Here is a 19,775-nt window from a genome sequence, read left to right on the forward strand (position 1 = left end):
AATGGCAAAACCAGATGAAGCCGGCGCCGCAGCTCACTAGGCTAATCCTCCACCTGCGGCGCCAGCACACCAGGTTCTAGTCCCGGTCGGGGCGCCGGATTCTGTCCAGGTTGCCCCTCTTCCAGGCCAGCTCTCTGCTGTGGCCAGGGAGTGCAGTGGAGGATGGCCCAAGTGCTTGGGCCCTGCACCCCATGGGAGACCAGGAGAAGCACCTGGCTCCTGCCTTCGGATCAGCGCAGTGTGCCAGCCGCAGCGGCCATTGGAGGGTGAACCAACGGCAAAGGAAGACCTTTCTCTCTCTCTCTCACTGTCCACTCTGCCTGTCCAAAAAAAAAAAAAAAAAAAAAAAAAAACAGATGGCACAGAAAAACCATAAGTAGTAATAGTAACAAATAACCTCGTGGGTCATGTGCTGGACACCGTTCCAAGTGCTTTCCATACACGAACCTTTCATTTCCCCAAGGGCGGCTGCTCCTCCTATCCTCCATCACATACAGTGAGGAAGCCAAGCCACGGAGAGGTGAAGATTCTGGCAAACAGGGAACCAAGTGGCGGCGCTGGAATTCAGCTTGGGTGACTAGGAGCCGCGATGTCAAGCAAACCTACAAGGTAGGGAACCTGCTTTTATTTACGCACTGGGCATCTGCTATGCACCAAGTATCTATCCAAGCTCTGAGCTCTGGAGTCTGGTTGTTGGCTGTGGGCTCCCACCTGAGCACTAGTGATAGGAGGGCCTGGTTCAGGAACTTCCTGCCATGGTAGAGTTGGGCCAGGGGTCTGCATGCCAGGCAGAGTATTTATGCAGAGAAACACAAAGACTTGGGAAAACCAGGATTGTGATGCAAAGGCCATTGGAGGCTATGGTGAAGACTTTGAACTTGACAGAATCCATACAGCCTTCAGGACTTAGGGTGCCAATATAAAAACGATGCACATTGAAAGAAGTCAGAATCAGGAGTAGAGCCAGGACTCAAACCCAAACGCTGCAACAAGGGATGCAGGCGTCAGCCGCCAGGCCAAACGCCTGCCCACTTCCACTTGCTGAATGGCTGCGGAGTTCTTCATTGCGCGGCTGCATCACAGTCAGGACTCACTGAAGGAGACGGGGTGCTTTCACTGTGTGACGCTTTATGCTGCAGGAAAGATATTTGTACATACACCTCTGAACGCATGTGTATCCGTGCAACAAATCCCACATATGAAACTGCTGCCTCAACAGTTTCACATCTCAGAAACTGTCCAGGGGCCCACGCTGTGGCTTAGCGGTAAAGCTGCCGCCTGCAGTGCCAGCATCCCTTATAGGTGCCAATTCGAGTTCCAGCTGCTCCACATCCAATCCAGCTCTCTGCCATGGCCCGGGAAAGCAGTAGAAAATGGCCCAAGACCTTGGGCCCCTGAACCTGTGTGAGAGACCTTGAAGAAGCTCCTGGCTCCTGGCTCCAGCCATTGCGGCCATCGGGGGAGTGAACCAGAGGGTGGAAGACCCCTCTCTCTCTCTCTCTCTCTCTCTCTGCCTCTGCCTCTCTGTAGCTCTGCCTTTCAAGTAAATAAATAAATCTTTTAAAAAAATGTTCATCAGAAAAGTACACAAAAATGTGGCACAGCAGGCTAAGCCACCGCTTGGGACACTCGCACCCCACTTGGGAACGCTGCTCCGCTTCCAATCCAGCTTCCTGCTAATGTGCTGGGGAGGCAGCAGGTGATGGCCCAAGCCCTTGGGTCCCTGCCACCTAAGTGAGAGACCCAGGTGGAGTTCCTGTCTCTTGACTTCAGCCTGGGTCAGCCCCAGCAGTTGTGGGCTTTGGGGGAATGAACCAGCCGATGGAAAATCTCTCTCACCTGTCTCTCTCTCTCTCTTCCTTTCAAATAAATCTTCAAAAAAATATTTCTTTGGAAGGGCAAAACAACCTAAATTCCTATCCGTTTGGGACTGGTTGGCTAAATTATGCAAGTCACACAAGACTCAATGCTAAGCATGACAAGGCACATCCGTGGGAGCATTCTGTGATCGAAAAGGAAGCACGGGCCGGCACCGTGGCTCACTAGGCTAATCCTCCGCCTGCAGTGCCAGCACCCCGGGTTCTAGTCCCGGTTGGGGTGCCAGATTCTGTCCCGGTTGCCCCTCTTCCAGTCCAGCTCTCTACTGTGGCCCAGGAAGGCAGTGGAGGATGGCCCAGGTGCTTGGGCCCTGCACCCACATGGGAGACCAGGAGGAAGCACCTGGCTCCTGGCTTCAGATCGGCGCAGCGCCAGCCATAGTGGCCATTTGCGGGGTGAACCAACGGAAGGAAGACCTTTCTCTCTCTCTCTCTCTCTCTCTCTCTGTGTAACTCTGCCTATCAAAAAAAAAAAAAAAAAAAAAAAAAAAGGAAGCACGGTGTGTGATTATGGGAAGGACAGGTTACGAGGCGGCGTGTGGGTCTTGCTCCTCCGTGTTCCCGTGTTCCCATGGGTTTGCGATGACAAGCCCTGTGCTTTCTTTCTCTGCACTGCTCGGGTTTCCCACATGATTATGTATCATCTTTATGGTCAGAAGAACCATTAAGCTGCTCTTAAAGTATCTCATCATGCCACAGGCTCAGATTCTAACTTGTAAATCATCCACCATCTGCCGGGCACTGGTTGTGGGGCCTCCACGGGGGGATTCTAAGCAGCCCCCAGTCTCGGGCTCCTGCCTGCCATCTCTGGTCTGAGGATTTAGAATCGGAGACGGCTAGAACCCATCAAACCTGGCTCACACCCTCTCTCACCTGTGGGGGTACTGGAGCCCAGAGAAGCTGAGTGACCTACGCAGGGCCACACAGCCTGTGTGGCCCAGAGGTCCCAGCATCCAGGGCTCAGTTGCCAGGCTGAGCTACTCCCTAAAGTCTCAGTTGGAATCACTGGTTAGGGCAGGGGGAACAGTGGCTCTGAGTGCCCCATCTTTGGGAGCCCCTGTCCAGACACAAACTCGAGATGTAAGATCAAAGGGCCCTACCTGGGACTGTCATTAGCGGGGAGGAGCCCAGCCCTGCACAGGCAGAAGGGCGGCTTGGGCCGGTGCAGATCTGCCGGCCTCCAAGCTGCAGCTGCAGGCGTTTGGGAAGGAGCTCCCTTGGGCCCGTGCCAGACGGCCCTAATTATAAGGCTGTGTGGGCCTGCAAAGCACCCATTAGACATGTTTGCCTTGCGTCAGAGCCGTGAGCAGAGCTCTGCCTCTCGCCACTTTCTACAGGAAACCCAGCCACATCAAGCACTTCGGGGTTTGGGTGCACTTTCCTGGCTGCCCTGGGGAGGCCAGGGAGCGGTGGCACCCCTGCCCCTCCTTACCCAGTCTCATACCTGCCCCTCCTCACCCTGTCTCACACCTGCCCCTCCTTCCTCCTTCCCCTTCCTCTCTGGCCCAGCTCCCATGCAGCCTGCCAGGGCGGGGTTCCCCAGCAAAGAGAAACTGCCCACCGGCTTCCCTGAAAACGAAGCTCCCTCTAGGTCACGACACAGAAGTCAGCAGAGGCCTACAGTGCCAGGATGTTCAAGCCCTGGATCTTAGCCTTTGAGCTAGAATGGCTCCGGAGAAGAACTTAATCCAGTTCCTTCCACTGACAGGTGGAGACTCCCAGGCTCTGGGAGAGGAGAGGGCGTCCCGGGGGGACCTGGGGGTGCCCATGGCTGCCAGGTCTCAGCCCCAGGCTGGAGCCAGCTTGCAAAGTCAGGGCCCAGCCATGTGGCCTTCGAAGCAGAGAGCTGGCTCCCCTCTTTCTTATCTACCTGCTAGCAGGTGCACAGGTCAACGTCATCCTAGTGGCTGGGCTGTGCTAAGGAAGCCCTCCTGGTGCCCAAAAGGCGGAGAACAGCGCAGGAAGCCAAGGCAGGGTCTTTTTGGGCTTCCCAGCGCCTTTGAAGAGGTGGTGAGAGAGTGCACAGACCCTTAGGGGAGGGGCAGGAAAGTCAGGTCTTCCTAACCCCCCGGGTCTCTGTCCCAGAGCTGAGTTAACGCCCCTACCCCAGCAGCCCCACAAGGGGCTCAAGGAAGACGCGGATCTGTCGGGGGTCCTGGAGTGAACGGGTTGGGCAGGGGCGGGTCCGGTCTTCACGCTCAGGCCTGGTGGGGGGGGGGGGAGCTCAAGCTCATTCCTCTGAAGCTCAGGGCTCAGTCGAGGCTGAACCTGTCGGTGTACATGCGCAGGCCGGGTGTGGCACCGTGAGGGCAATGTCCCTGCAAGAGGGCCGGGGCCCGTGCCTCAGTGGATGCCTGGGCTCCAGGGATCTCCTTACCCAGGGGGAAGAGACCACGCCGGGCCAGACTCGGGGACGCCTGGCTCCAGTCCCCCCCTGTCACCTCCACGGCATCCTCAGAGGGTCGTCGTGAGGGGCAAGAATGGCTGCCCACAACACCAGCCCCCCTGCTCTCCCTCTCCCCGCCCCCCCCATCCCAGTTCCACAATCCCATCAGCCCTGCAACCTCTCTGCGCCTTATTCCTCCACAGCCCGGGTCTCCCCTCTGCATCCAGCAGGCCTCTTCACTGGAGCCACTCCCACCCTGGACATCTTCGAGGTACAACCCGGGCAATTACCGGGTGATTATGCGCCTCACAGGTGTCACTGCTGGGCTGGGGCGGGCCACGCCTCCTCCTCCCCTGCCTAGGAGCGCCCTGGGTTTTCCTGGTTACTGTTGAGCTGGCTGGGTGCCCTGACACTTCACAGTCCACCGTGCGTGTGTGTGCGCCGAGCGAGCAAGGCGTCCCACTGGCTGGTGCATGGCGGGTGAGTGGCAGGACCTGGGGGCTTCAGGGCCTGGGGGCCGTGGGAGGAGCTTCCAGGAACAGGAGGGTCTCTGGGGCAGAGCCTGGATCAGTGATTGCGGGGGTTTTAAAGCCGAACGGTCCATGGAGCATTCCCTGGAGCTCATGAGCAAACAGACGCTCTGAGATGGAAAGAGGCTGCCGCCCAGCACCCAGAGGCCGGGCAGGGGCTGGCTCTCCCCCTCGCTCCTTGATGAACCAGAGGAGGCAGGAATGGACCAGCAGGGGCCAAACTAAAACCTCCCCCACGCACCATGCCTCCAAGGCCGATCCAGAGACATTGTTGGGCAGGAAGGAGAGGGAGGCCCAGGGGCTGCCTCACCTCCTAATTCCCAGCCCTTGCTCTTGAGAGCAGGAACAGCTATGCCTGTGGCAAACAGAGCTCCATGACCTTGAGCAGGAGGATTTGCCCTTGGTGCCTCTGCTTTCTCATCTGTGAACTGGGAGTTGTAATGTCAATGGTCTCCCAGGCCGCATCTCACAGCAGCGCTGGGGCTAATGTGTCCCCAACAGCGCGAGCAGCAGGCCGCCTCGCAGCCCTGGGACTTGCAGAAGCGGACGTCCTACACTGCCGGGTCTCTCGGGGGTGTTCCGGCGTCTACACTGCTCTTTTCCCTTGCTCAGCGTCAGGCGACAGTCACCAGCGTCAACCCTGCAAAGGCAGGCACTCCCTTCCCCTGTGGTGTCTAAGCTTGCTCCTCACGTGCCCTCCTGGCAGTTGATGGGCACCCAGGCCCTTCTGAGTGCTGCTCCCCTCCCCGGCTGCAGACAGCCCTGACCGCCTGGCTCTGGGGCCGGGGGAGTCCCCACCATCGGCCTAGTGCAGAGGGGCCCTGCTTTTCTGTGCTCCTGCCCTAAGCATCCGGGAGTTGCTCGCGCTTGGCAGTACCAAGGCGCAGAGTCAGCGTTGGGGGTTCTGACGTCAGGTGTGTAACTCGCTGGGTGACCATTCCTTCTCTGAACCGTGATCTCTACAGCTGTAACTGGGAGGCTGGGGCATCAGCCTTAGCATGTAGATATCGACTGATCATCGGGTTCGATTCGATCCCCCCAGGTCTTCTGGATCCTCCTGGCTTCTCTTTGCTTTAATTTTCATTCTTTATTTGAAAAGCGAAACGGAGAGACAGAGATCTCCCGTCTACTGGTTTGCTTCCCCACATGAAGCCAGGAGCCCAGAAATCAGCCTCTCATATGGGCGGCAGGGCCCAGGTGATTGAGCCATCGCCTGCTGCCTCTAAGGGATGCGTGAGCAGCAAAGTGAAGTCAGGAGTGGAGTCAGGACTCAAGCACAAGCCCTCCAACATGGGATACCAACATCTCACGCGATATCTATATTTTTTTTTAATTTCTTTGACAGATAGAGTTAGAGAGAGAGAGACAGAGAGAAAGGTCCTCCCTCCGTTGGTTCACCCTCCCAAATGGCCACTATGGCCAGTGCTGCGCCGTTCCAAAGCCAGGAGCCAGGTTCTTTCTCCTGGTCTCCCATGTGGGTGCAGGGCACAAGCACTTGGGCCATCCTCCACTGCCCTCCCAGGCCACAGCAGAGAGCTGGACTGGAAGAGGAGCAACCGGGACTAGAACCCGGTGCCCATATGAGATGCCGGCACTGCAGGCGGAGGATTAGCCAAGTGAGCCACGGCGCCGGCCCCCCACTTGATGTCTTAACTGCTGTGCCACGCACCTGTTCCCCTCCTGGATCCTTTTTTTTTTTTTTTTTTTTTTTTGACAGGCAGAGTGGACAGTGAGAGAGAGAGACAGAGAGAAAGGTCTTCCTTTGCCGTTGGTTCACCCTCCAATGGCCGCCGCGGCCGGCGCGCTGCGGCCGGCGCACTGCGCTGATCCGATGGCAGGAGCCAGGAGCCAGGAGCCAGGTGCTTTTCCTGGTCTCCCATGGGGTGCAGGGCCCAAGCACCTGGGCCATCCTCCACTGCACTCCCTGACCACAGCAGAGGGCTGGCCTGGAAGAGGGGCAACCGGGACAGAATCCGGCACCCCGACCGGGACTAGAACCCGGTGTGCCAGCGCCACTAGGCGGAGGATTAGCCTAGTGAGCCGCGGCGCCGGCCCCACTCCTGGATCCTTGAGAGCGTCTGCTCCTCAGAGCGGGAGCCCGTGCCTACCACGCACTCTGTATGAATGAATGAGATGGCAGATCCCGGGTGGAAAGTACATCCGTCCATCATCCCGGGGCTCCTCCTCCAGCCCCTCTCGCTCTGTCCTTGGCAGACATCACTAGCTGACTCCACGGAGCCTGAACGAGGTTCCACAATTCTCCTTGGTGCGGTTCCTCACCAGTCCCTCCTGGCTGATCTGTGTTAGCAAACGAGACCTGTTGGCTGTTATCAAATTAAAACCTTTCGGCTGAGAGAGTCTATGACGTGAGTAGGAGGCTCTGTGTAGGTTGGCTGTGGCTGGTTCCTTGGAGCTGCTGGACTGGTGTCCACCAGTGAGAGGGAGGCCTGCAGCTTCCACCAGGACCAGGACGGAGAGGCCCGGGGCCACTCCCCAGTTAATCACTGCGCTCTGGAGGTCAGGTGCCTGTGATGCATCCCAAGGACAAGGTCGTAATGGAGCCCATTAAAAACCAATTACACCGAGTCCGAGGCGGGGAGATGCTGCCAGACTCAGCAGCGCCTGCTGGGCTGAGCCCCACCGGGGGCCAGGCCCTGGCCAGGAAGGGAATATGAACCTCAGAGACCCCATAACTCAGCCAGAGCCACGCAACCGACAGCAGAGGGTTCCAGAGGATGGCATTAATGGGATGGCAGCCAGGCAGCCCCATGTAAACACGGATGGTGATAAAAACGCAGTTACGAACACGTTGCCTGACTACCCAGCATCTCCAGGTGCTGTCTCAAGGACTCTCTGTGAACAGTCATCACCAGGACGCTGAGCCTCAGAGGTTCGTTCACCTGCCTGGGGTCTCACAACCAACCACTGGCAAAACTCGCACGGGCACTCGCGCGTGTGTGTATCTCTGAAGTCAGACTCCTGGTGGCTGGGCCTGGAGGGGACGGAGGCACAGGGACAATGGCGAGGGGGGATGGGGAGGGCAGTGGATGGTCTGTGTCTACGGCTGACACATTCCCCTCTTCCCGGCCCCGTGACTTGGGCGGGAAGAAGGAAGTTGGGAAGGGAGGGCAGGTTTTGGAATGTGACAACTAAGAGAGAGAGAGGGATTATGGGCTGGGCGGGGTGTGCGGCCGGGGTGTGGGCAGCGATCCCGGAGGGTGGGCCCGGGACGCTTCCCTTCCACTCCCAGCCAAGGAGGGGAGGGTGCTCCTTCATTCATGCAATTAAGGTTCACCAAGCACCTGCTGGGCCCTGCGCCCTGCACCCTGTGCCCTGCGCCCTGCGCAAGGCTCCGACAAGGCAGACAGGGTGAGCCCCGTGCCCCTCCCTCATGGAGCGCTTAGACTGGGGCAGAGATGTGGCGACAGGCAACAAGAACACGGCTTCCCTGCCCCAGGCTCTCAGAGAGCGGAATCTGAGAGGAGCAGGTGGACAGGTGGTGCCAGGTTCATTTGACCAGGAGTCTGCAAGTCATCCCACGTGTGCCTCAGCTCCTCCCCTCGGCTACCTTGTACGCGGGATGCCATCCCCTGTGCCCATCAGTGTCGCTGTCCCCACAAGGGCTGGAGAGGGCCCTGGTTAGGGCCGAACTGACCTGACATCAGCAGAACCAGGTTTGAGCATCCCCCACACGTGTGGTCGTGAGGCTGTGATGCCGATGGGCGTGGCTCACTCAGCTCACCGAAGGAGCTGCCCTAGGGGCGGGTCACATGGACACTGGATGAGTGCCCTCCTGGGCCAAGCATACGATTGTGGGGCTGGGCATGGTGGGTAGAAACTTCCGGGTTCTCTCTGCAAAACCACCAAGGAGCAAAAGAAAGAGGTGTGTTCTAGGGGGAAGGGGGTGGCAAGGAGAAGTTGCAGGGAAAAAGACCCCAGATTGGCAGGAGGAAGAACTTCCCATCACCTGTGCTGTCAGTGAGGTGTCTCTCAAAGACATGCAAGTGGGGACCATGATGGAGGGTCCCCCGAGAGCTCAGCTGAGAAACTGGACCTGGCAGGGAGCTGGGAGAGAGTCCGTCCCTGCGACTCGCTATGTTGGGAATAATGGCAGTTCTGACTCATCGCACCCCTCTGGCCTGCCTGTGATAAGGAGGGAGATGTCCCGGAGGGGGTGGGAGCCGGTTTGCCATGTCGCCCAGAATCCTCAGGGCTTGAACCCATGACCCAGGCCCCCGGAACCCTCATCAAACCCAAACCCCCCTTGTATGCAGCCCTGGGGCAGAGCAGGGCTGAGGTGATTAGCACCCTATAACCCTGTCCCCTGCCCCTGATTCATCCCCTAAAACATAAAAACAAGAGCCTCCTGTTCCAACCTGTCCCTGGGTAGGCTGCACTTGCAAAGGAGCAATGGAAGCTGCAGACCCAATGTGTCCCCAGGCAAGAAGTCCCTCTCTTCCCGGCTCAGTCTCAGTTTCTGTGCTAATCAAATGGAGACCTGAGCCACGATGACACTTTTGGTTGACATTAGACTTGATGATGCTGGGTACAAGGTCCATGATGGGTCCTGCCCATGTTTTCAGGCAGGGCATGAGCTCAGACCCTCTGAGCTCATGGTGCTGGGGTCTCGGTGCTTCCTGGCTGCCAAGAACTACTGGGACTAACCGGGTAGGAAGGCGTCAGTTCTAAGTCCCTGGCACATTGTTCCAGCTCCTGCCACACAGGGGCGCTGTTGAACACTGGTCTTGTACAGTCTTGCTCTTGCGTCACAGCAGTGAATACGTGCACCCCCTCCCATAGGAGGTGCATACGTGTCAGCTGTGAGTTCCTATTCGTATGTTTGGTTGTTGTCCCTAGATGATGGCGCCAGGCTGGAGCCAATCTAAAACATGTTTTCCATGAACCTCAGGCTTGGGTATTGAGGCCCTGGCACAGCCCAGACCACTCAGCAGTGGAGATCTTAGGAGGCTGCTGCCAGCAGGATGAGAGAGACATGACTCCCCCCGTGTTCCAGGTACCTAATGCTGCGCGATAAACCACTCTGACACTTGGGCCTTCAGACAGCAAGAACTGTTCTCTGGCTTAAGAATGGCAGCCTGGGCAGGGTTCAGCAGGGACACTGTGCTTCATTTGGTATCTGCTGGGGCAGCTTGACGGGGGCCGGAGGCTCCTCCAGCAAGAAGAGTCCCCCATTCGGCTGCTGGGGTGGTGCAGGCCGTGGCTCCACTGTGTGCGAGCCTCTCCAGGGACCATCTGGGCTTCTTCCTTGGATAGTGCCTGGTGTCCAAGGACTAGCAGCTCAGGGGCACCAGGAAGAAGCTGGGCCAACTTGGAGCATCTTGGAAGTCACAAGGCATCATTCTGTTTTATCCACAAGCCTTCCAGACTCAGGAGCTGGGGACCTATACCCCATCTCTCAAGGGGAGGATTAGCCACCTCGTAGCATAAGAAGAGTAGGTGATGGGGGGTTCCACTGCAGCCATCCTGTAAGAATACAGTCGGGGTGCTCGTTTGGCCCAGCAGTTAAGACTCCTGCGTCCCATCCCAGAGCAGCCAATGCCGCTACCAACGCCAGCTTCCCACCAGCGCAAACCCTGGAAAGCAACAGCTTAGGGCTCAAGTAGTTGGATCCTTGCCACCCAGCTGGGAGACCTGGATTGAGTTCTCAGCTCCCAACTTGGGCCCGACCCAGCCCCAGCCACCTGTGGAGTGGAGCAGGACAGACCCTCAGGGCTGCCTTGACTGTCGGAGTAAGGTGGAGGTGACGGCATGCCCCCTCCAAGGTCAGGGCATGAAGGGCACTGCGGCTTCTGCCTTGGTCCTTTAGATCATTTGCTTGGGAAAGCCAGGACCTGCCAGGCAGACATGGAGCAGTCCCGTGGAGAGGTCCATGGAGAGGAAGCGAGTCCCCAGGCTACACCCAGCACCGAGTTTCCTACCACGGAAGTCAGCCACCTTGGAGGTGCTCCCCCCAGCCTTCAAGGCTTGCAGCCCCCTTGACATAGGATAACAACTGCATGAGGGACTCGGAGGCCCAGCTCGCTCCAACTCCTGACCCACAGAAACCACGAAGGCACGCTGTGGTGCTGGGCTGGCATTCTTGTTTTTCTGAGCTAAACTCTGGGTTGAGCAGTGATAGGTAACTAAGACATCAACTCTCTTTTCCTTAATGCCCCCCCTAAATAAAGCATATTTTGCAATGCTTCTCCATTACCCTCGATTAAATGGGCTCATATAACCTACCTCCATGCATCACTTTAAGAAAAAAAAATCACATCCTAACTAATATAAGAGGTAAGGAGGCCGGCGCCGCGGCTCACTAGGCTAATCCTCCGCCTTGTGGCGCCGGCACACCGGGTTCTAGTCCCGGTCGGGGCGCCGGATTCTGTCCCGGTTGCCCCTCTTCCAGGCCAGCTCTCTGCTGTGGCCCGGGAGTGCAGTGGAGGATGGCCCAGGTGCTTGGGCCCTGCACCCCATGGGAGACCAGGAGAAGCACCTGGCTCCTGCCATTGGATCAGCGTGGTGCGCCAGCCGCAGCGCGCTGGCCGCAGCAGCCATTGGAGGGTGAACCAATGGCAAAGGAAGACCTTTCTCTCTGTCTCTCTCACTGTCCACTCTGCCTTTAAAAAAAAAAAAAAAAAGAGGGAAAGAAAAGGAAAAGCAACTTCCAAGCACAGCTAAATGCGTAAATGTTTCATGATGTGGTGCTCAGACGCTGCCCCGGGTATATGGGAGCCCTGTGAATGCGCAAGCTAGACGCACGCTCACCCCCGTGGGCTGTGCTGGGGACCCGGTACTAGCAGTGCGACCCTCTGTGATAAAGCTTTCCAAAACCTAAAGAGAGAACCCAGAAAGTTCCAGGCAAATAAGGGGCTATCTTCAATTTGTATGATAGTTGCATTCCTATGAATTCGGTATATATAAGACTATTGCCAAACTCAATGAGAAGATGCATGTAAAGCCGAGTTGGGCTTTTGGCTCAGCCAATAGGAAGAAGATCTTTTCCCTGAAGGACTAGCGGGTAGGACGATTGAGTGTTGCACGAGGCTTGGCTCGGCCGTTCTTTCCCATTGCAGGGTGACTGGCATTGCTGGCCTCGCTCCATCCCTGGGGCAGCAAAGCCACAGTCACACAAACATCCCCCCTGGGAATGGCTCTGTATTGGGAGTGGGAGTTGGTTTTTTTTTTTTTTTTTTTTTTTACAGGCAGAATCAGACAGGGAGAGACAGCGAGAAAGTTCTTCCTTTTCCATTGGCTCACCCCCCCAAATGGCCACCGCGGCCAGCACACTGCGCCAGTCTGAAGCCAGGAGCCAGGGGCCTCCTCCTGGTCTCCCATTGGGTGCGGGGCCCAAGCACTTGGGCCATCCTCCACTGCCTTCCCGGGCCACAGCAGAGAGCTGGACAGGAAGAGGAGCAAACGGGACAGAATCTGGCACCCCAACCGGGACTAGAACCCTGGGGTGCCGGCACCGCAGGCAGAGGATTAGCCAAGTGAGCCACGGCACTGGCCTATTGGGAGCTTTAAGCTGCGGCTCCTCTGAGAGCCAGGCCCCGTCTCCCTTCTGTTGATGTCCACGGCACCAGCACTGGCGTGCTCAGAGCCTAGGAGACCCTGGGCTCCAGATCAGCAGCTCTTGGCAGAGGCTGCAGGTTGGAAATACCTGGGAGCTTCCAAATGCTCAGTGTCCAGGCAGCTCCCTGCGATGACTAAACTGGGGCCTCCAGGGGAGGGCTCCTGGGTCACTCCAACGTGCGGCCAGCTCTGTGAATCATCATGGCCGCACTCAGCAAGTGGTTCTCCGTTGCAGCGGCTGCCCACCAGTGGGCCATGGAGTCAAAAGCATGGCAGATCTAAGAGCTGGCCGGGGCTAGGGGCGGCTAGGGCCTGGCCGTGGTGTCTTCTGGTTGAACCCAGACTGCTGTGTAGAACACCAGTGACAGGCCACCTGGTGACGGTAGCAGATCAGGACAGAAATGAGGCCTGTGTACTCCATGATGGGGCACACACGGACAAACACATGAACCTCGTACAAGCCACAGCGATGGTGACACCCCTGCTGGCCGGTGTGACAGCTGCTGCTTCACCCCCTAGGACAGGGCTCCCCGTCGTCACGTCCACTTCCGTGGTAGGATTATGAAGACGCTCCCACACAGACGGGCCCTGCTTCCCGGCAGAGGCCAGTCCACGCCAAAGCCTGCATCCTCCAGCTTTTCCCCCCAGTCACTGACCCAAGGCCAAGCCCAAGCCCTGCAAGGCTTTTCCAACTTCCTCCTCCCGAGACGCCCCCTGCTGGGTGTGCTGTCTCATTGTAGAGAGAAATAAGGCAAGTCTGGGTTCCTGGTGGTCCTGGCTAGACAGCGTTGACCGCAAAGAGCCTAACATTTCAGCATTTGTTCCTCTCAATGAGGGGAGAGAGGGCTGGAGCCAGTTTCGGTTTCTATCTGCACCCGCATACGCGTGCACTGGAATACGTCCGGGCCTTTCTTATCTGGTCACACTCAATGGTCAGGAGCTGGAAACCGTGCAGCCCGCAGACTCGGCTCTGGCCCCTGCTTGCTTGTGCGCCATTTGATGTGTCGTAGCACTTCCCTCAGCCTCAGCTTTCTCATTCATTCATTCATTCATTCGTGCATTCAAGAAATATTTGTTGAGTGGTTTCCATGTATCAGGACTGAAGATCCATTAGTGAATAAACAGGATTCCCGGCCCTCATGGGGTTGATATTCTTGAAAGGGGAAGTAGACAAACAACAACAGTCACGGGCGGCTCCGCCTACTCAGGTGTCACCCTTGCACGTCTGGGACTTGCATGTAGGGGCCTCCGAGAGCTCTACACGGCAGGCAGTCATCCGCACAATCTCAACACACCACTATTCCCATCCTGCAAGGGGGGAGACTGAGGCACAAGGGAGCATAAGTGGAAGTTCATGAAGCCGGTAGATGGCCAAGTTAGGTTTTCAGTATATATCGGCTACCTCCAGAATCTCTGCTTGTAACCGCTGGGCCACACAGCCCCCAGGGCCACCTGTGGAGGGCAAGACACCCCGCCCCCCCCCCCCAGCACCAGACACCAGCCTGGCACTGACAGCACAAAACTCACGGAAGTGGAATTGGAAGGTGATTTGACTCTGAGGCAGACTGGTCTTGACTGAAAACCGCTGTATGCATGGATTCCAAGAAGCTTCTGTGCCAAAATGAGTTTGCCTTTTAATTCCATCCTCATGGACTTTTTAAAATTTATTAATTTGGAAGGTAGAGATACAGAGGGCTTCAGAGACGCACAGAAATCTCCCATTGGCTTCCAAATGCCCACAATAGCCAAAGCCAGGCCACACTGAAGCTGGAAGCCAGGGACTCCATCCAGGTCTCCCGCGTAGGGGGCAGGGACCCAAGGACTTGAGCCATCCCTTGCTGCCTCTCAGGGTGCGCACTAGCAGGGAGCGGGAATTGGAGCAGCATGCACTCTGATGTGGCGTGCTGGTAACTCCAGCGCTGTCCTAACCTCTGAGCCAAACCCCCTTCCGTCTGTGCGGATCCCCACATTCGTGGATCCTGCACCCACAAACTGGCTCACTTGCTACAATTTATTTCTCACTCCAAAATCAATGCTCTGGGCGCTTTCGGGGTTATTTGCAAGCATGCACAGGGTGGCAAAACCTTGAGTCTGCTAACATCGGTGCCCCCAGCTAAAGTTACACAAGCGTCCTTGGCATTTTTTGTACGTTTTCATGGTGATTTCCCTGTCTCACATGGCCCTGGGAGTGCACTGAAGGGCTGTGTGGCATCCTGGGCGCAAGAAAATCTCACAGAGAAATCACGCGATGGGTTAAAGCCCCTGGAGGCCTGTGAAGGAACGGACCATACACACTAAATGAGGCGTCCTTAAGCAGTGCACATAATACGAGGTCACCTGTCCCTGGGTTGGTGAGTGAGTGGCGACCACAGGCTCGCAGGAAACAAACTCCGGGTCTTCCCTAAGAGCCGCAGTTCAGTACTCGCTAACCCAGCATTCGTCACGGCTTCACAGAAGCCATCGGGATCGGCGGTGTGGTATCCGTGGTATCCGTGGTGGCGGATGAACACCCGACCGGCAGGAGGGCCAGCGCGGTGAGGGGAAATGTGCCAAGAGTTTGGTCTCTTCTCCCCTCTCCCCCCGCCCCGCCCCTTGTTCAGGGGTCAGAGTCACCAAGGTAGACTGGCAACGCCCGAGGAACGGCGCTGCCCACCGCACCGAGGAGTACCCCTGCCCTGAGCTGGTGATTCGCAGGGGCCAGGTGTTCGGCCTCACGCTGGAGGTGAGCGGAGACCCGGACAGCGATGAGAACTTCATCTTCACGGTGGAGACAGGTAACTGGGCTCGCCGGCGCCCCCTGGTGGCCTGCAGGTGGAGAAACTTGGGACGGGTCGCCTCAGCCTGCAGGGTGGAAGACAGCTGTGACAGTGGGACAGGTGGGATGACCTCTTGGGCACCGTGTGCAAAAGGGCTCTGGAAGGGTGTGGAAAGTCGTTGAGCACTTCTGGAACCAAGCACCTTGGCCCAGGCTGGGAGTCAGGACAGCTGCTGTGCCTCCCACCCGGCGATGGCTCCGGGAGCCCCCTTCCCCAGTGCCCACACTCATGCACACACGGGGTGCAGGCTGGGCCTCAGGCCTGGAGCCCTTCCGGCGCTCTGAAGCTGGCCTCCCACGGGCGGGGGTGGGGTCTCTCCATTGCCTCCCCTCACCACCAGGACCCCGGGCTTCCGAGGCCTTCCACACCAAAGCCGAGTTCGAGACGTCGGAGCTGCAGGTGAGTGCCGCCTGGACGGCAGTGAAGGAGGCCCAGACGGAGAGCACCGTGGCCGTCAGCCTCAGCAGCCCGCCGGACGCCGCCATCGGCCGCTACCTGCTGAGCGCCAGGGCTTCCTCTCGCCGCAAGCACAGTGACCGGAAGCTGGGCGAGTTCATCCTCCTCTTCAACCCTTGGTGCCCAGGTAGGAGCTGCCGCAGCCCGGACAGAGGGCACCCTGGAAGGGTCCTTGGAGGCGGGCCTGCCCTTGGAGGGGGCCCAGGACACGGGCTAGGGGACAGGGACGTGAATGCCAAGAGCTGGGCCCAGACAGAGGTGGCCCCAGGCACAGGAGATGGGCGGCAGGTGCCTGGGGGGGGGGGGGGCAGGAGCCAAGAGTTTCTTCGGTGGGCAATAAGGTGGGGCCTGGTGCCCAGGAGGAGATCAGACACCTGTGACCCCCCCCCCCAGCTCTGCTAAGTCGCTGCTTCCTCTGAGAGCCTCAGCTTCCTCACCTGTGAGGTGGGAATGATAACCTGCCTCCTGCCTCCTAGGGGCGTGGTCAGGGTTCATCGGGCTAATGTTCATGTGGCACCAGGTGCACCGTGGGCTCACTGGCGGTAGCCACGAGGAGTGTGCTTTATCCTGAGCTCTGGGGCCGCAGTCAGCATCAAGCAGGAACACCCCGAAGGCTCGGGGCTCCTAGAATCCTTCAGTCTTGAGCTGGGCTGGGGTTGGTCCCAGGAGGGAGGCGGTGTCAGGGCAGGGCAGGCGAGCCCTCTCCTGCCGGCCCCCTGCCCGGGCCAGAGCCCTCACCCACCCCGGGGTCCGATGGCTGCTTTTCAGAGGACGATGTGTTCCTGGACTCCGAAGAGGAGCGACAGGAGTACGTGCTCAATGACAGCGGCGTCATCTTCCGGGGCGTGGAGAAGCACATCCGAGCCCAGGGCTGGAACTTCGGGCAGGTCTCCAGGGGCCCAGCCACACTAGGACGGGACGGAGGGGGGGTGGCGCATGAGGATGGCCAAGCCCGGGGCCCCTCTGTCTGCTCATGGCTTCCCAGATGGCACAAGCTGTGCTGTCTCTTGGAGCAAATCCATGTGTTTGTGCCTTGTCGCTCACTGTGCCAGGGCCTGCGCTGGGTGCCTGGGAGGCTGCCAGAACAGAATGCGGCAGGATGCGTGGCTCAAGCGTTGGTTCGCACGCTTGGACAAGCCGCAGGAGCTCTTGGAGGGTTCCTGAAAATGCAGACGACCGGGGCCCGCCCCCAGCGCTGCTGACTGCACGGGTGGAGGGTGAGGCCTGGGAATCCACGTTTCTAACAGGTTCCCAGGCAGTGCCCATGCTGCTGAGCAGGGAAGGCCACTCTTTGAGACAGGGTCCTATGCCAGATGCCGCTGGGAAAGCAAGTGAGAGCGACAGAGACAGACGCAGAGGGAAGCAGGAGACATGGGAAGGGAGTCCCCTCCGGGGCTGCACAAGGTTTAGTGGTGTTCAGGCTGGGGCAGGAGATGGACAGGCAGGGCTGAGTGGAGTGAGCAGCAGAGAGGCAGGAGAGGAGGGAGGCCCTGAGCCTGCTGCAGGAGCTCCATCTCCCCGGGCTCCAGCGCTTGCCTGGAGGAAGGTGGACAAGGCCCTGACCACCCTGCTGCAGCCGGGGGCAGGGGCTGGGCAGTGCTGCAGCATGGGCGAGCTTGGGCTCCATCTAAGGCACAGCCCCCTCCAGTGCCACGTGGGACAGTGAGCCCAGGGGTCCCTGCCTTCCACGTTTTCAGAGACCAAGCATCCATGCATGTGTGTCTAAATTTCCTAGCTTTCCAATTTTTTTTTTTTTTTTTTTTTTTGGACAGGCAGAGCGGACAGTGAGAGAGAGAGAGACAGGGAGAAAAGTCTTCCTTTGCCGTTGGTTCACCCTCCAGTGGCCGCCGCGGCCAGCGCGCTGCGGCCGGCGCACCGCACTGATCCGAAGGCAGGAGCCAGGTGCTTCTCCTGGTCTCCCATGGGGTGCAGGGCCCAAGGACTTGGGCCATCCTCCACTGCACTCCCGGGCCATAGCAGAGAGCTGGCCTGGAAGAGGGGCAACCGGGACAGAATCCGGCGCCCCGACTGGGACTAGAACCTGGTGTGCCGGCGCTGCAAGGCGGAGGATTAGCCTAGTGAGCCGCGGCGCCGGCCAAGCTTTCCAATTTTGTCCACTAATTCAAATATATCTGAAGACGTCGTGTGGCCCAACGGAGAATATGGGTGGGATAGGTGTGTGTGACGTTGCTGTGGTAGTAGGGAGCCATGGGAGGTTATTGAACAGAAAAGGAGCATGATTAAGGTTGAGCTTCTGGTTCCTCTGGTGGAGCTTAAGGAAGGCTATCTGATGCACTATGATGTCCCTGGGGGGTGGGGGGGTGGGGCAGGGTCCCCTGCGCCGTCGTGAGCCCCTGGCCAGAGCTGCCAGCCTCTGAGCACGGCCTCTCTGCGAAGCAGTTTGAAGAGGACATCCTGAGCATCTGCCTTGCCATCCTGGACCGAAGCCCCAGTCACCAAGCCTACCCAGCCACTGACGTGTGCCGGCGCTGCGACCCCGTCTACGTCACCAGGGTCATCAGCGCCATGGTGAGGCGCCCCCAGCTGTCCCTGCACACACACGCCCTCCACACCCTACTGCTCGTCCAAAGTGCCCCTTGCTGTCATTCTCTCTTGCTGGGTGCCAGTGCACCGCCAAGCTCGGTGGGGAACGCTCCTTGTGAGGCTTGGGATCTGGGAGATGAGGGATTTGAGCAGGACGCCATGAGAATCGCTTGTCTCTGCTCGTCAGCTGGGGGTGTCGGAACAGACATCTGGGCGGCTTTGGTGGATCCCACACCTGCTGGGGTCTTGGTTCCTTGGCTCCTGCCTGTGCTGTACAGCTGGGATGTCCCCTGGCCTGGCCCCAGTCCCTGGAACAGCTGGGACCGGCCCGTCCGCACGCTGCCTCTCCATGCACGTGCTTAGCTTGGCTTCCTCATGGTATGGCCGGCCCACACGTGGCTGCTGGCTTCCCACGCCATCACTGTTGGGAGAAAGAGGAGTGGAAGCACCCAGTCCTAAAAGACCTGGGCCCAGACACCGGCCCAGCACCACCTCCTCCTCGATTGCTGGTCAGCTCAGGCTCAGGCACAAGGGACACAGACTGCCCACCCCCAGCCCCGTCTCTGTGGCAGGCGTGCCAGCTGTGCTCAGTCCCAGGCCCCCCCTCAAAACACAGCCGGAGGCCCTCCTGCCTCTCTCATCTCATGCAGCTGGTAGGGAGCTGAGATTCCAAAAATGGACAAAGCTGTGTTTCTCATATTTGATGCCCCCGATTCCACAAGGGCTCAGAGAGACGGAGCACAGAGAACCAGCGGTGGCGACCGAACCCAGACGGCAGGGAACCCCTGCCCAGGGGTGAGCAGCGCAGGCCCCGAGGCAGAGGCCTGACTCAGGAATGGCCTTGTGACTCACTCACTCTGTGGTGTGGATGGGCCCCTCCACCCTTCTGAATCTCAGTTTTCTTATCTTAAAAAAAAGAGAGAGAGAATAATGGGAACTATACACTTAGGCTAATATGGAATGCATGAAGTCCTTGGAATAGTGCCTGACACACAGTAAGCATCTAAGACATGTCGATGGTCTGTATAATTCTTACACCAGCAGACTCCAAAACAGATCACTGGGAACAGGAAAGAGTTTCAACTACAGAGTACCCAAATGGAAGAAAATTTAGAATGATAAGTGGTACCAAGAAGTAGTGTCTTAAGGTGGCAGATACCCAACCCCTTCATTTTTTAATAGATGTATTTATTTATTTGAAAGTCAGAGTTACTCATAGAGACACAGAGAGAAGGAGAGGCAGAGAGAGAGGTCTTCCATCTGCTGGTTCACTCCCCAGGTGGCTGCAATGGCTGGAGCTGCACCTATCCAAAGCCAGGAGCCAGGAGCTTCTTCTGGGTCTCTCACGTGGGTGCAGGGGCCCAAGGACCTGGGCCATCTTCTACTGCTTTCCCAGGCCATAGCAGAGAGCTGGATCAGAAGTGGAGCAGCCAGTACTTGAACCAACGACTATATGGGATGCTGGCACTGTAGATGGTGGCTTTACCCGCTATGCCACAGCACTGGCCCCCCAATCTCCTCATTTTTAGATGACTTAGAAGTCAGGGATGACCCCAGCTGGCTTGGTGGCCCCAGGTTGGAGATGACTTTG

General features: G+C 58.2%; 1 protein-coding gene across 2 annotated transcripts in view; it reads left to right on the forward strand.

The window, feature by feature from the left end:
• The first annotated feature begins 4,615 nt into the window (after positions 1–4,615).
• Positions 4,616–19,775, forward strand: part of TGM6 (transglutaminase 6) — a 34,206-nt gene continuing 19,046 nt past the window's right edge. Inside the window, exons 1-5 of one of the 2 annotated variants that reach the window (XM_051845196.2) lie at positions 4,616–4,743; positions 14,969–15,142; positions 15,525–15,767; positions 16,409–16,527; positions 18,041–18,169. In XM_051845196.2, the coding sequence (XP_051701156.2) occupies positions 4,737–4,743; positions 14,969–15,142; positions 15,525–15,767; positions 16,409–16,527; positions 18,041–18,169 (672 nt within the window). In that variant the 5' untranslated portion in view covers positions 4,616–4,736. The remainder of the gene's footprint in view (positions 4,744–14,968; positions 15,143–15,524; positions 15,768–16,408; positions 16,528–18,040; positions 18,170–19,775) is intronic. The other variant, XM_051845194.2, reaches the window with a different exon arrangement.

This window comes from Oryctolagus cuniculus, chromosome 11 (assembly GCF_964237555.1).
Source record: "Oryctolagus cuniculus chromosome 11, mOryCun1.1, whole genome shotgun sequence".
Lineage (NCBI taxonomy): Eukaryota > Metazoa > Chordata > Mammalia > Lagomorpha > Leporidae > Oryctolagus > Oryctolagus cuniculus.